Source organism: Ursus maritimus, unplaced genomic scaffold (genome assembly GCF_017311325.1).
Source record: "Ursus maritimus isolate PB19 unplaced genomic scaffold, ASM1731132v1 scaffold_2, whole genome shotgun sequence".
Lineage (NCBI taxonomy): Eukaryota > Metazoa > Chordata > Mammalia > Carnivora > Ursidae > Ursus > Ursus maritimus.
The window spans coordinates 17696117-17708414 of record NW_024424452.1 but is presented as its reverse complement, the minus strand read 5'-3'; the positions used below and the strand labels follow the sequence as shown (position 1 = coordinate 17708414).

Here is a 12298-nt window from a genome sequence, read left to right as displayed (position 1 = left end):
TACATCAGAACCAAACAAAATATATCTGGATGACACTCCCAAACATCTTCCATGATCTTCCACGTGAGATCTGCACATGTACAGACAGGCAGTCCCCAACTTACAATGGTTCGACTTTAGGAGGCTGCAAAAGCAATTCACAGCCAGTAGAAACCATACTTCGAATTCTGACTTTGGATCTATTCCCAGGCTAGTGACATGCAGTACGAAATTCTCTTCTGATGCTGGGCAGTGGCAGTCAGGTGTGGCTCGCAGTCAGCACACAATCGCCAAGGTCAACGACCAATATACCGACCACCATTCTGTTCTTCACCTTCAGCACAATATTCAATAAATGACACGAGATAGTCAACACTCTTATTATAGAACAGACTTTGTGTTGGATGGTTCTGCCCAACAAGCCACGCCCTGTGTGCTTACATGTTCGAAACACATTTAAGGCAGACTAGGCTAAGCTATGTTCGGTAGGTTACGTGTAGTAAATGCATTTTCGACTTATGGTATTTTCAACCTACAAGGGGTTTATTGGGACATAACCCCACTGTAAATCGAGGAAGATCTGTCCTGCCAAAAAGCACAGGCTTTGGTAGAACACCTTGGTCCAAATGTGGGCCCCACCCAGGTATTCTACAGCACGACTGTCATCTCCCCCTCTGGTAAAACTCGTAATAATGTAACCTAGCAGGGTTGGTCTGGTTAACCAGACCAGACTGGATGACTACAAGAAAAATGAACAAACGAGAAATAGCTAGCTTACAGCAGATACTTAATAAAAGGTGTTTTTATCAGATTACACCATTTTCATCTCATTAGGATTAAAGTTTTACAAAGACATTAAAAAGGCTCAAACCGGGGCGCCTGGGTGGCTCAGCCGGTTAAGCATCTGCCTTCAGCTCAGGTCATGATCTTGGGGTCCTGGGATCAAGCCCTACATCAGGCTCCTTGCTCAGCAGGGAGTCTGCTTCTTTCCTTCTGTCCCTCCCCCTGCTTGTGCGCACGAGTACTCTCTCAAATAAATAAAATCTCGAAGGAAAAAAAAAAAGGCTCAGACATGTGTCAACTAATACTCCTAAAGTAAAAATGTTAAGTAAGAAATAGAGAAGGAAAAAAAGTTCCTGGAATGAAGAAGGATTTATGATCCCAGGGAAAAGCTCCTCCTCCTGTAAAACACACACCAGGCAACGGTTTCCTTGCATTCTGGGGACAAGGCCTGCTCCACCCACACCCCTGACCCTGGGACACCTACAGGATATGAACCCCCGGTATCAGTGATGAAGAAAGGATGTGATTAGAAGGTCCTAATCTGGTCACAGCCACTGTGGCCACCCCTTGTGTGCTTAAGTACGTGAGGTCTAGCTCACAAAAACCTTAACTTGAAACTCACCCCCAGAAAAAAATGTACATCATAATCATGAAGTCAACTACTTTATAGTAATTGCTCAAAAGCGGCCATTTTCATAATGCTCTAATTGCCAACTAAAATGGAATTAATGCAAGGGTGCTTGGCTAGCTTAGTCAAAAACCAACAAAATTCTGCCCAGGGGTGCGAAAGCAACATTCCTTGCAAGCTCCCTGAGGGGAGGAGCTTGTCTGCTTGTTCATCTGACATTCCCTAGAGCCTGGTGTCCAGGGGCAACTTAAAATTCACTGAAAGATTTGTACACCCCTGTTCACAGCAGCCTTACAACAGCCGAAAGGAAGTAACCCAGGTGTCCAGCAACAGATGAATGGATAAACAAAATGTGGTACGTACTCACAACAGAACATTATTCAGTGTTTAAAATGAAGGAAATTTTGGGGCGCCTGGGTGGCACAGCGGTTAAGCGTCTGCCTTCGGCTCAGGGCGTGATCCCCTGCGTTATGGGATCGAGCCCCACATCAGGCTCCTCCCCTGGGAGCCTGCTTCTTCCTCTCCCACTGCCCCTGCTTGTGCTCCCTCTCTCGCTGGCTGTCTCTATCTCTGTCAAATAGATAAATAAAATCTTTTTTAAAAATAAATAAATAAATAAATAAAATGAAGGAAATTCTGACACATGCTACAACATGGGTGAACCTCCAAGACATTATGCTGTGAAATAAGCCAGTCACAAAAAGACCCAATACTGTATGATTCCACTTCTATGAGATACCTAGAGTAGTCAAATTCACAGAGACAGAAAACAGAGTGTGGTCGCCAGGGGATGAGGGAGAGGGAATGAAGTTATTGCTCAATGGGTACAGGGAATGAAGTTATTGCTCAATGGGTACAGTTTTAGTTTTACAAGATGAAAAAAGTTCTGGGGATGTGGGGATGTACATTCACCACAATGTGAACATACAGTGTGACCCATGAACATGGCTTTGAACTACACGGGCCCATTTATACACGGATTTTTTTTTTCCAATAAAAACAGTATTTTCTCTTCCTTATGATTTTCTTAATGACATTTTTTTCTCTAGCTTACTTTGTTTAGAATACATATAAAATACAAAATAAATAGTAATCGACAGTTAACGTTATCAGTCAGGCTTCTCTGGTCAACAGCAGACTAATAGTAAAGTTTACTAATAGTAAAGTAAAGCTATACGTGATTTTCCACATCACAGGGGGCAGCGCCCATGACCCCCATGATGTCCAAGGGTCAGCTGTACTTAATGCTACTAAACTGTAACACTTAAAAATGGTTAAAATGGTACATTTTATGTTCTGTGTATTTTAGAACTTAAAAGGAAAAACCAGAAAATTAACTGAAAGAATAAATGAAGAAAGGAACACTGAGTACTACTTTCATCACTCACTGAATGTTCCATCTCATACCTTTGGATTATTCATTAAGGAATTCCTAACACCACATTTTACAGATGAGAAAATTGGGACTCAGAGAGCTTAACCCATCTGCCGCTACACCACATACAGTATCTACTAGAGTGCTGCTCAGCATTAATGGTGTTATTTTACCCCACTGGATGCAAGCCCCGTGAAGACAAGGGCCATGACTAAGGCCATGACTATGGTCTTCTTTCTATGCCCAGAACCTGACACAACACCCACAGGCCCCTTCAATGTTTTAAAAATCCCACTGGCCTGAACATCTATATCACAGATGTCACTCTGTCGCTTTCTCTACTAAATCCCTAACAGGGGTAGTAAAATGGACAGCCTGAAGAACACTGCCTTCACGGGAGGTGCTCAAACTCAGGCCGAGCAACCAACCGCTCCCCCATGGGCTTACTATGTACCAGGAGTCGCGACAGATAACGAACGGTTCAGACAATTTCATCTTTGAGGGAACTGGATCTACTGCTGTGGAGAGATAAGGCTCAGAAACAATTATAACAAGACAAAGGCTTCATAAACAGATGTGAGTACACAAATCTAAGGGAGTGCTGAGAGTGTCCTCTGGGTCTGAAAAACGTGGAAAGTATCTTCAGAAGAGGTGGCTTCTGAGCTGGATCTGGAAGGATGAACAGCTTTCCAGGCATTACCAGGGAAAAGGCCAGAGCAGGAAGCAGAAACAACAGCATGCTGGGTATCAAAAGAACACCCCTGTTCCTGACTTTGCTATTACCCGGATAAGAGACCTCTGCAAATCACAAACCCTGTTTCCTTCTATGTAAACCTTACAGCAAGACCCCATCCAACCCTGTGCGTTACATCTAACAGAAGCTCTGAAGTCAAACTGCCTAAGTTCAAATCGTGCCACTGTCACTTAAGAGTGACCTTGAGCTGGGTAATTAGTTGCTCTGTGCCTCAGTCTCCCCACTTCAGGAGAGAGCTAGTGTACTCTAACACATGTCAATCACCAGCACAGGCCCTGGCACATAGTAAGCCCTCAATAAATACAGGCTAGCCCCTGTCAAACAAGCTACATTGTGCGAGAGGCAAACCCCAGATGCAAGGACAGTGCCTGCTGCGCTTCCAGGTCCCTCCCAGTCCTGAGACATCCCTGGGGGGATGGGAACGCCGAGCCGGGGCTGCAAAGCCTGCACGCATGTGTCACTGCTGGGCTCGGCACGCGCCTCTCCCCGCCCCGGGGAGAAGCGATGGCTCAGCAGTCCCGGGGCCCCGCTCCCACCCCTCAGACCGGGCACCGGGGAGGGAAGGGGCTCGGACCCCACTTACCATGCTGGCCGGGGGAGGGGCGGCTCAGGTGAGCTGGCTCTCGAGCTTCGGACACGTCCCGCTCGCACAGTTCAGGTCATGGTCCCGGCAGGCTCGGGAAGTCCCCCGCCCATGCAAAGACAACCGCTGCCCCACCCGGGCCCCGCGGGGACCCTCTAAAAAGAGCGCGGCCCCCCGGCCCGCCTCATCGGGGACCCCCGGAACAATTCATCTAGACCCACCCGCCCCTCCCCAAGGAAACTGAAAAAGCAGGAAATGGGGCTTAGAGGCCGGTGAGAAGGGCAGCGGCTCGGGGGGCCCCCCGCCCGGGCCCGACCCCCGAGGGGAGGCACCGGGCCCAGGCAGGGGCTCCCGGCCTCCGCGTTCAGAAGCGGCTGCGGGCCCGGCCCCGAGGCTGAAGGGGCGGAGGCTGAAGGGGCCTCGGCGGCGCAGCCCGGGCGGCCGGCTCAGAGGAGAGGCCCGGGGACCCGCGCTGTCCTCGCCGCCTCAGCCCACACGGACGCCGCCGCCGCCGCCGCCCCCCGGAGCATCCCTGCGCGCGCCCGCCCCGGAGCCGCCCGCTCGCGCCGCGCGGCCGCCCCCGACCAACAGCCCCAACGCGCCGGAAGTGGCGAGCGCCCGGCGCGGCCCCACGGCGCGGCCGCCGGGCTGCGGCGCTGGAACCGGACCAATCCGGAATCGAGCGGGGAGGGGGTGGGGGGGCGCGGGGCGGGGCCGCACCTGACGGCTCCCGCCTGGCCCCGCCCCCGCCCGGCCCCGCCCCGCGCCCGCCGCCCATCCACGCGGGCCGGCGGCCATGTTGGTAAAGGGCCCGGGTCTGCCATCTTAGTAAAGGGGCGGTTTCCCTTTCGCTTCGGTAACCCATTCATTCCACAGATCTTTAGGGAGCGTCTTCTATGCGCCAGGCTCCTGGCTGGGCGTCCGTGGCCCGCAGCCTCTGCCCTCGTGGAGCTTACAGTCCTTCAGTTCACGCACGTTTTAGCCCTGCTATGACCCAGGCGCTAGGACTCATACAGTCAGCAAGATTGCTGTAGTCTCTGCACTCGAGGAGGCAGAGAAGCAACATGGGCAAATGAATAAATTAACCGTAAGAAAGGAGGAGTGCTGTGAATGTAATGAACGCAACAAACTAGCGGCGGGCTGAGATAGAAATTGCAAGGGAGGGATGGAAGTGTAAACTGACACCCGAAGAATAAAGTCAGTAATGGAAAGCATGATCAAAGCCAAGGAGCAGTCGGAGCGGCCGCTGGCTCGGTCGGTGGAGCATGCTGATCTTAGGGTTCTGAGCTTGAGCCTCACCTTGGGTGTAGAGATTACTTAAAAAAAAAAAAAAAAAAAAAAAAAAGCTTAAGGAACAGCAACTGCAAAGGTGCTGAGGGCGTAGAATGTGATGAGTTCCTGTTCCTATTCTCCAACCCACTTTACTTGTGAAAGTGCTGATTTTTAAGAAATAGAAGCAGGAAAGAACCACGATCGGGCAGAGGTTGAGCCCTAGGGTGTGCCCACCGCATAGACTAGAGCAAATCTGTGTAACTTAGTGGCTTTCAAACCAGCGAGAACCAGAATCACTCGGAGGGCCTGCTCCACACGGAGTTGCCACCCCAGCCCCACTTCTCAGAGATTCTCACTCACTAGGTCTGGGTGGGGCCTAATAACTTATATTTCTAACAAGTTCCCAGGTGACGCTAATGCTTGCGGGTCCTGGGACCGCATTGGAGAACTGCCGCTGGAACTCCTGACCACAGAGAGCAACAGCTTTCATTTATTCCTTCATCAAATATTTATCGCTGCCTGCTAAGTGACATCCACGGTTCTGCGGATTCAGTGCTGAGAAAACAGATACACAGGTGCCTCTATGAAATAGACAAAATATTTTAAAAGTATTATATGATAAGTCATCAGTTGTACTTGTGATAAGGGTGTGAAAGAAAAATATAAACCACCATGAAAATTAACGACCAAGGGATCTAGGTTAATCGCCAGGGTAGAATGGGGAGGAGGTCAGGAAGTGACATTTATTTAAGCTGAGGCCTGAAAGACCGGTTGTAGTTAGTTTGCTAGGCAGAGAGAGAAGGCATAGACTATTCCAGGCGGTAGAAAGGGCATGTATTAAAGAATCCATATCCGAAGGTAAATGGATGAATCAGAACTGAGATCAAGTGACTTGACCTTCCTTGGCTCAGCTTAGTGGGATGAGCAAAGGCTGTAGGATAAGACGGATTTGGAGTGGAATCCCAGCTCTTACCACTCGCTGAGGTATGTTAAGCACGTGACTAGTAAAGTCTTGGCTTCCTCTCTGTGTAATTGGATGAAATAACAGAAACTCAACTCAGACTCAATTAGAGGTATGCCTGTGACTCACATAATTCCCATAACTGGACATCCGGAAATAGGTCAGGTTCAGGGCATTTGACTGGTTTAGTCCATAGAGCATGCATGCTCGTGAGTTCAAGCCCCGCATTGGGCAGAGAGAAGAAAGGAAGGAAGGAAGAGAGGGGGGGGAAAGAAAGAAAGAAAGAAAGAAAGAAAGAAAGAAAGAAAGAAAGAAAGAAAGAAAGATCAGGTTCATGCTGGGAGTAATGGAAGCCCTAAGTGCATTCCTCTAGGATTTTCTTGGCTCTGCTCTCCTTAGTGGATCAGCCTTGTCCTCGAGATGGCTGCCAGAAACAGCCAGGACCACAAACATCCAGCAAGAGAGAGCACCTTAACTCATATCCTTTCTCATGGCAATAAAATTTATCCTACTGGTCCTAATCAGCCCGGGCCTATCCATCCCTGAGCTAACCACTGCGGAGGAGGATGGAATTGCTGTGATTGGCTTTGAGAATCCTCCCCTGGAATTGATTTCAACTCGTCAGAATAAAGCGGATGTGGTGGAGTCCCCATATGTTCAGAATACCTCCATCGCCAAGCTGGAGTTAATACCAAATTGAATTTACACAGAACACCTGGCACATAAAGCATGCACTAAATCACAGCTATTATTAATTTTTCTCCAGGGATTTTGTCCAAGTCAACTAAATAACACTTTGTTATTAATATTAATCTCAAGTCTGTCTACTCAAAAGAAAAAAAAAAAGATTTAAGGCTGCTATTACTTTTTGTTGGCACTGCAGAGATGGCCCCCATCCATCTCCTCCTGCCCATTCCTATTGCTCCTGCCTTGGTCCCATTCATTCAGTTATTCATTCAACAAACATTTGGTGAGTATCAACTTTATGCCAGCCCTTTTCCTAAAGACTAAAAATTCCAAAATGAATAAGATTCAGGCAAATTGTTCACTGTCTCAATCGCAGAAATAGCCACCCTAACAATCACAGCACACGAAGGTGCTATAATGAGGTGTGTGTGAACCTAAGTGCACGAGGGAAAGGGAAGGGAGCAACTAGCTATGGAGGGAGGAGTGGTTGGAAGGTTGAACAAAGATGGTAGCATTTTCATTGGGTCTTGCGGGATGAACAGAAGTTCACCTGACTGCTGCAGAGGCCCCACTCCCCTTCCCACTCCAAGCTCTCCCACTGTATCAAGACTCTTCCCATCACAAGTGATGAGATTGCAACTCCGGAATTGGAACTTTATCAGAGGGGAAAGGGGACTTGATTGTCTCATGTAAGAGAATCATCCAAAGGTTTACCTGGATTTCAGACATGGCAGCATGCAGAGTCTGAAATGGCATCACAGAATTCAGTTTCTCTCCATTTCTTGGTTCTGATTCCTTGACCAGGGGTCCTTTATCCACACCGTTGCCCCTGGCATATCCAGGCTTTATCTTCTCCCAAATGCAAGGCTGGTAGAAAAGAAAGCATGCCTCTCCTACAAGTGTTCCAGGAAAATAATCCCCTTGGTTTTGATTGGATCACTCCTGAGCCAATCACTGTGACCAGAGGAATGTGATGCTCTGATTGGCTGGACCTCAATCACAGGTTCCACCCCAATTTCCAGAATAGCTCTTTCTATGGCTAAAATCTCTCTGAGCCCCCACCACAGCTCTGTGAGGCCATCAGAGCCTGGGGAATTCTCTCATTTTTCCTGCAAGGAAGCTCATTGTTTTCTCAAGAGGCATAGGTATATCACTCAATATGGATTTAATGAAAAAAGAAAGAAAGGATAAGCATCTGGCACCCTCTGTAGGTCATAGGAACATTCTCTGTTTAACATGGCATTCGAGGCCTTTGAAGGTCTTTGACCCTCTAGCCATAGTCTCTGGTTGAGTTTTTACTCTTCATATGTAGATGGATGGCCTTGAGCAGGTCACCTAAACTCTCTGTACCTCAGTTTCCTCATCCATAAAATGGGAACAGCACTAGTACACACCTGGTCCGTTAGGTACCTGTATCAGTTGGGTTCTATCAGGAAATTCTAGTTCAAATTTGAAGAATTGACAAGGGAGCTATTTTTAAAGGGGTAGAAGGAAACCCTACAGAAGATCACACAGTACCCCCAGTCCTGTAACGGCAGGATTCTGAGAACCACTAGGCCTGAAGGGGCAAGAGGAGGAAGAGTTCCCAGGACCTCTATAGGGAGAACCGTGTGAGAGCAGCTGAGGGAAGCAGCCAGTCAAGGTGCTCCTGCAGGGAGCAAGCCAGTGGAATAAATACCCAACCTCACTCTCTTCCCTCCCTCGGTCTCCTGTTGGGGCTCCCCATTTGGACCAATCCATCCAGAAGCCAGAGAGCAAGGGAGCCTGGGCTGGAGATATCGTTGGGGCCAACCTCCTGGACAGAGAGTACGGGGGAATGGGACTGCAGAGGTGCACATGGAAGAGATCCAGCAGGGCATTACCATTACTGTGGCAAAGCACACGAGGTGTTTAGAACTGTGGCTGACACATCAAAAAGATGTTCAATAACACGTAGTTATTAATTATTATTATTACCATCCGAGTCGCAGCCCACCTTAGCACCTCCTTTCCCTCCGCAAGCCCACCAAGCTCAACTTCTCATGGCTTCTGGAAACCAGCAGCCTCTTCCATGTTTCTGAGCCTATGCTTATGTCGTTCTGTCATTTGGACTGTCCTTCTCCTCATCTCTTCCCTTACATTCCTACTTAAAGACCCAATTCATTTTTTTTAAAGATTTTATTTATTCGACAGAGATAGAGACAGCCAGCGAGAGAGGGAACACAAGCAGGGGGAGTGGGAGAGGAAGAAGCAGGCTCATAGCGGAGGAGCCTGATGTGGGGCTCGATCCCAGAAGGCCGGGATCATGGCAGACACTTAATGACTACGCCACCCAGGCACCCCTAAAGACCCAATTCAAATGCCTCCTCCTGAATGACCTCCTTGTGTAAATAAATAGCTATTTACAAACATTAATCAATACGATTAAGGGAGAAATCTTGTCTGAAGACTTACCTATTGTGACATCCGCCAGAAATATCCAACAGGAATTATCCATGGGCAGGGCATGATGGGAGAGAGACTTCTAATGCTCAGCGACAGCTGCCTCAGTCTCTTCCAAGTACAAGGGAGCTTTATACTTCCCCACTTCTTGCAGTTGGACAGGACAATGGCAACGGGGTGAAGTGACCATGTCACTTCTGGGCCAAGGCATTTCCTTGCCTGTCCAAGTCCCTCTGATTCCACTCTCCCCTGCCATAGTGACCGCTGAGGCAGCATGTTGAGATTGGGGCACCATGAGATGGAATGACTACATGGGGCAGAACCCTGCCTTCAACATACCAGGCCAGCAGAACGAGCAAGAAACAAACTTTGTGTTTTGAGGCACTGGGATTTAGGGGTGGTTGGTTACCACAGTACAACCTGGCCTATCCTGACTAGCACACAAGACTATGTGTGGTAGACGGTCTACAAAGAAGGGCCCCCACTGAACCATGTCTGTCAAAATTCCCATCTTTGTGTAGTCCCCTGACCTTGACTCTGGGTTGGCCCTGCGAATTCACTCCTGACCAGTAAAATGGAATGGAATGGGACATGACTTCCAAAGTTAGGTCTTAAAAAGCTGTACAGTTTTTGCTTGGGTTTCTTAGGATATTTTCTTTGGGACAAGCCAGTGAGCATGTAAGAAGTCTGATTACCTGAGAACACCAAGCTGTGAGAAAGTTCTAGCCAGACATATGGAAAGACCATGCGCAAAGAAAGAGTATCCATCCTTCACAGTTAGCGCAGCTGAGGCACCAGCCATGTGAGTGAAGAGGCCATCTTGGACTGTTGAGCCCAGTCACGACTTGGGAAGACTCCAGCCCCCAGCACCTCTCTGCACCTGCATGGGAGACCCCAAATGAGAACCACCCAGCTAGGCCCCATCAAAGGTACAGAACTACAAGGGATAATAATGAGGTGTTATTTTAAGCCATTACATTTGGGGATATAACAATATAGAACCAGAACACTATACTAAGGGTCTGACCTTTGAGAAGACTCATAAAATGAGGAGCCATCACAGCTCCTTTCTTGGAGGACTATGAAAAATCAATTGCCTGTAACTCCAATCCGCCACTGGGCAACCTGGCCCATCTCTGTTGACTGGGTCCTTAAAAGACAGGAAGTACCTCAGGCTTACGTTATGCAAGGTCACACCTCATCCAACCCGAAAACACACCCAGGGCTCCAGGCTTCAGTGAATCCCAGGGGACCTTCAGGTTAGAGACCCTCCAGCTTGAGCCCAACTCAACACCTTCACTGTGCGCTAATTGCCAAAATGAATTTCTGTTGGCATGGTAAACTTTGGAAAAAATGACAAAGTGCTAAAGCAGGACATATGTATAACTAACAGAAAAAAGCCTGTGATATTGCAATACCTCAATTCTGAACAATGTGTGTAAGAGTTATTTTTATCTAAATTATTTCCCAAACGAGATCTAAATTTAGAAAATCCAGTGTGTTATGGAACAATAATTACTTTTTTAATGGCACACAAAAATGGGGAGGATAATAAAAGATTACAAATGGATCCAAAAATATGGTGCTGACAAGAGAGAAGATGAGCCCTGGTCTGTGGACCAACGAATACAAATCGAGTACAAAATACCTCTGTATTATATGCAGATTAGAGCTAATAAAAAATAAATGTAAAATACAGAAAATTAAAAGGACAGCTTATTACGAAGCAGATGACAAATGAGGAAATAAACTAAAGCTGTAATGAAGAAAGATATAAAACGACTCATTACGTGATGGTTACATACGTCATCAAAGTCTTCAACACAGGTGCGACCCAGGCATCAGCTGTTCCTTTGACCTCTGCTCCTGTGTGCTTTGGTTTTGTCCAATTTCAACCCGGATCCACAAAACTCTGAACACCTTTAAGTTCCCCATAACAATCCACTCACACCAAAGCAGTGTTTCCAGTGGGGGTACGACTGGCCTTGTGCGAGAGACATCTCACCAAGTGACGTGGTCCTGGTCACCAAGTCAGTAAGGACAATGCCCCCAACCCCCAGCGGCCATTAGGACAAGTAAAACCAAGCCCACATGTTTCCAGTGCTCCTGGAGGCAGTATTGCCCTCAACAGAGAAACCCTGCACCAAAGCAATAGGGACCCATCTTTACTGAAGATTTCATAAGGACGCAGAAGGAAGGACTTATATCACATATTCCGTAGCAAATGATCTAAAGCCTTCGTTCCCATTTTCTGAGATTTTCTGCAATCCTTCATCCGCCAGACTGCTACTAGATTATTTTTGCTTTAGCCCCCTCACCCCTCATAATGGCTGGCTGTCTACTTTATCTTTCTTCCCTCCAGAATTTCATTCCAAATCTCAAGTTTCTCTCCTCACTAGTACGCAGAGAGGCACCTCAACATTGCCCATGATGCTAGCCCATATTTGTATATTCACACTCATCATGGGCAGTGCGAAGGGCCCTCACATTAATGGAACCCACCATCGGTAGAAGGTAGTTGACCCACCACTGCTGGTTACTTGACCACACCCAAGTGCTGTGTCACCTATGTTTGCTCTGGAGCATTCGATAAACAAAGTTGTCTCCATCACATGAAACAAGAAGGGTATATATCTGGGGTTTTTTTTTTTTTCATGTCCCTTCTGATAACCAGTTTTGCTATGAAGGACCACCTTTCCTTTATACTCAGTTTTTGAAGTTTGGGTGGGGCTGACCCCACTCCTTGGTGTCAGGGGTAAGCATGTGACCAAGATAATGTGGTTTCTATTCTTCTGTTAACAAAACCAATGCTGTAAAAAATAATCTTATGCATACACATAAATGTGCAGGTGTAT

General features: G+C 47.7%; 1 protein-coding gene across 1 annotated transcript in view; it reads right to left on the bottom strand.

Moving 5' to 3' along the window:
- XPO6 (exportin 6) overlaps nucleotides 1-4250 on the bottom strand; it is a 99979-nt gene extending 95729 nt beyond the window's left edge. The window contains 1 exon segment of the mRNA XM_008685216.2: nucleotides 4103-4250. Within this exon segment, the coding sequence (XP_008683438.1) occupies nucleotides 4103-4105 (3 nt within the window). The 5' untranslated portion in view covers nucleotides 4106-4250.
- Nucleotides 4251-12298: the final 8048 nt, after the last annotated feature.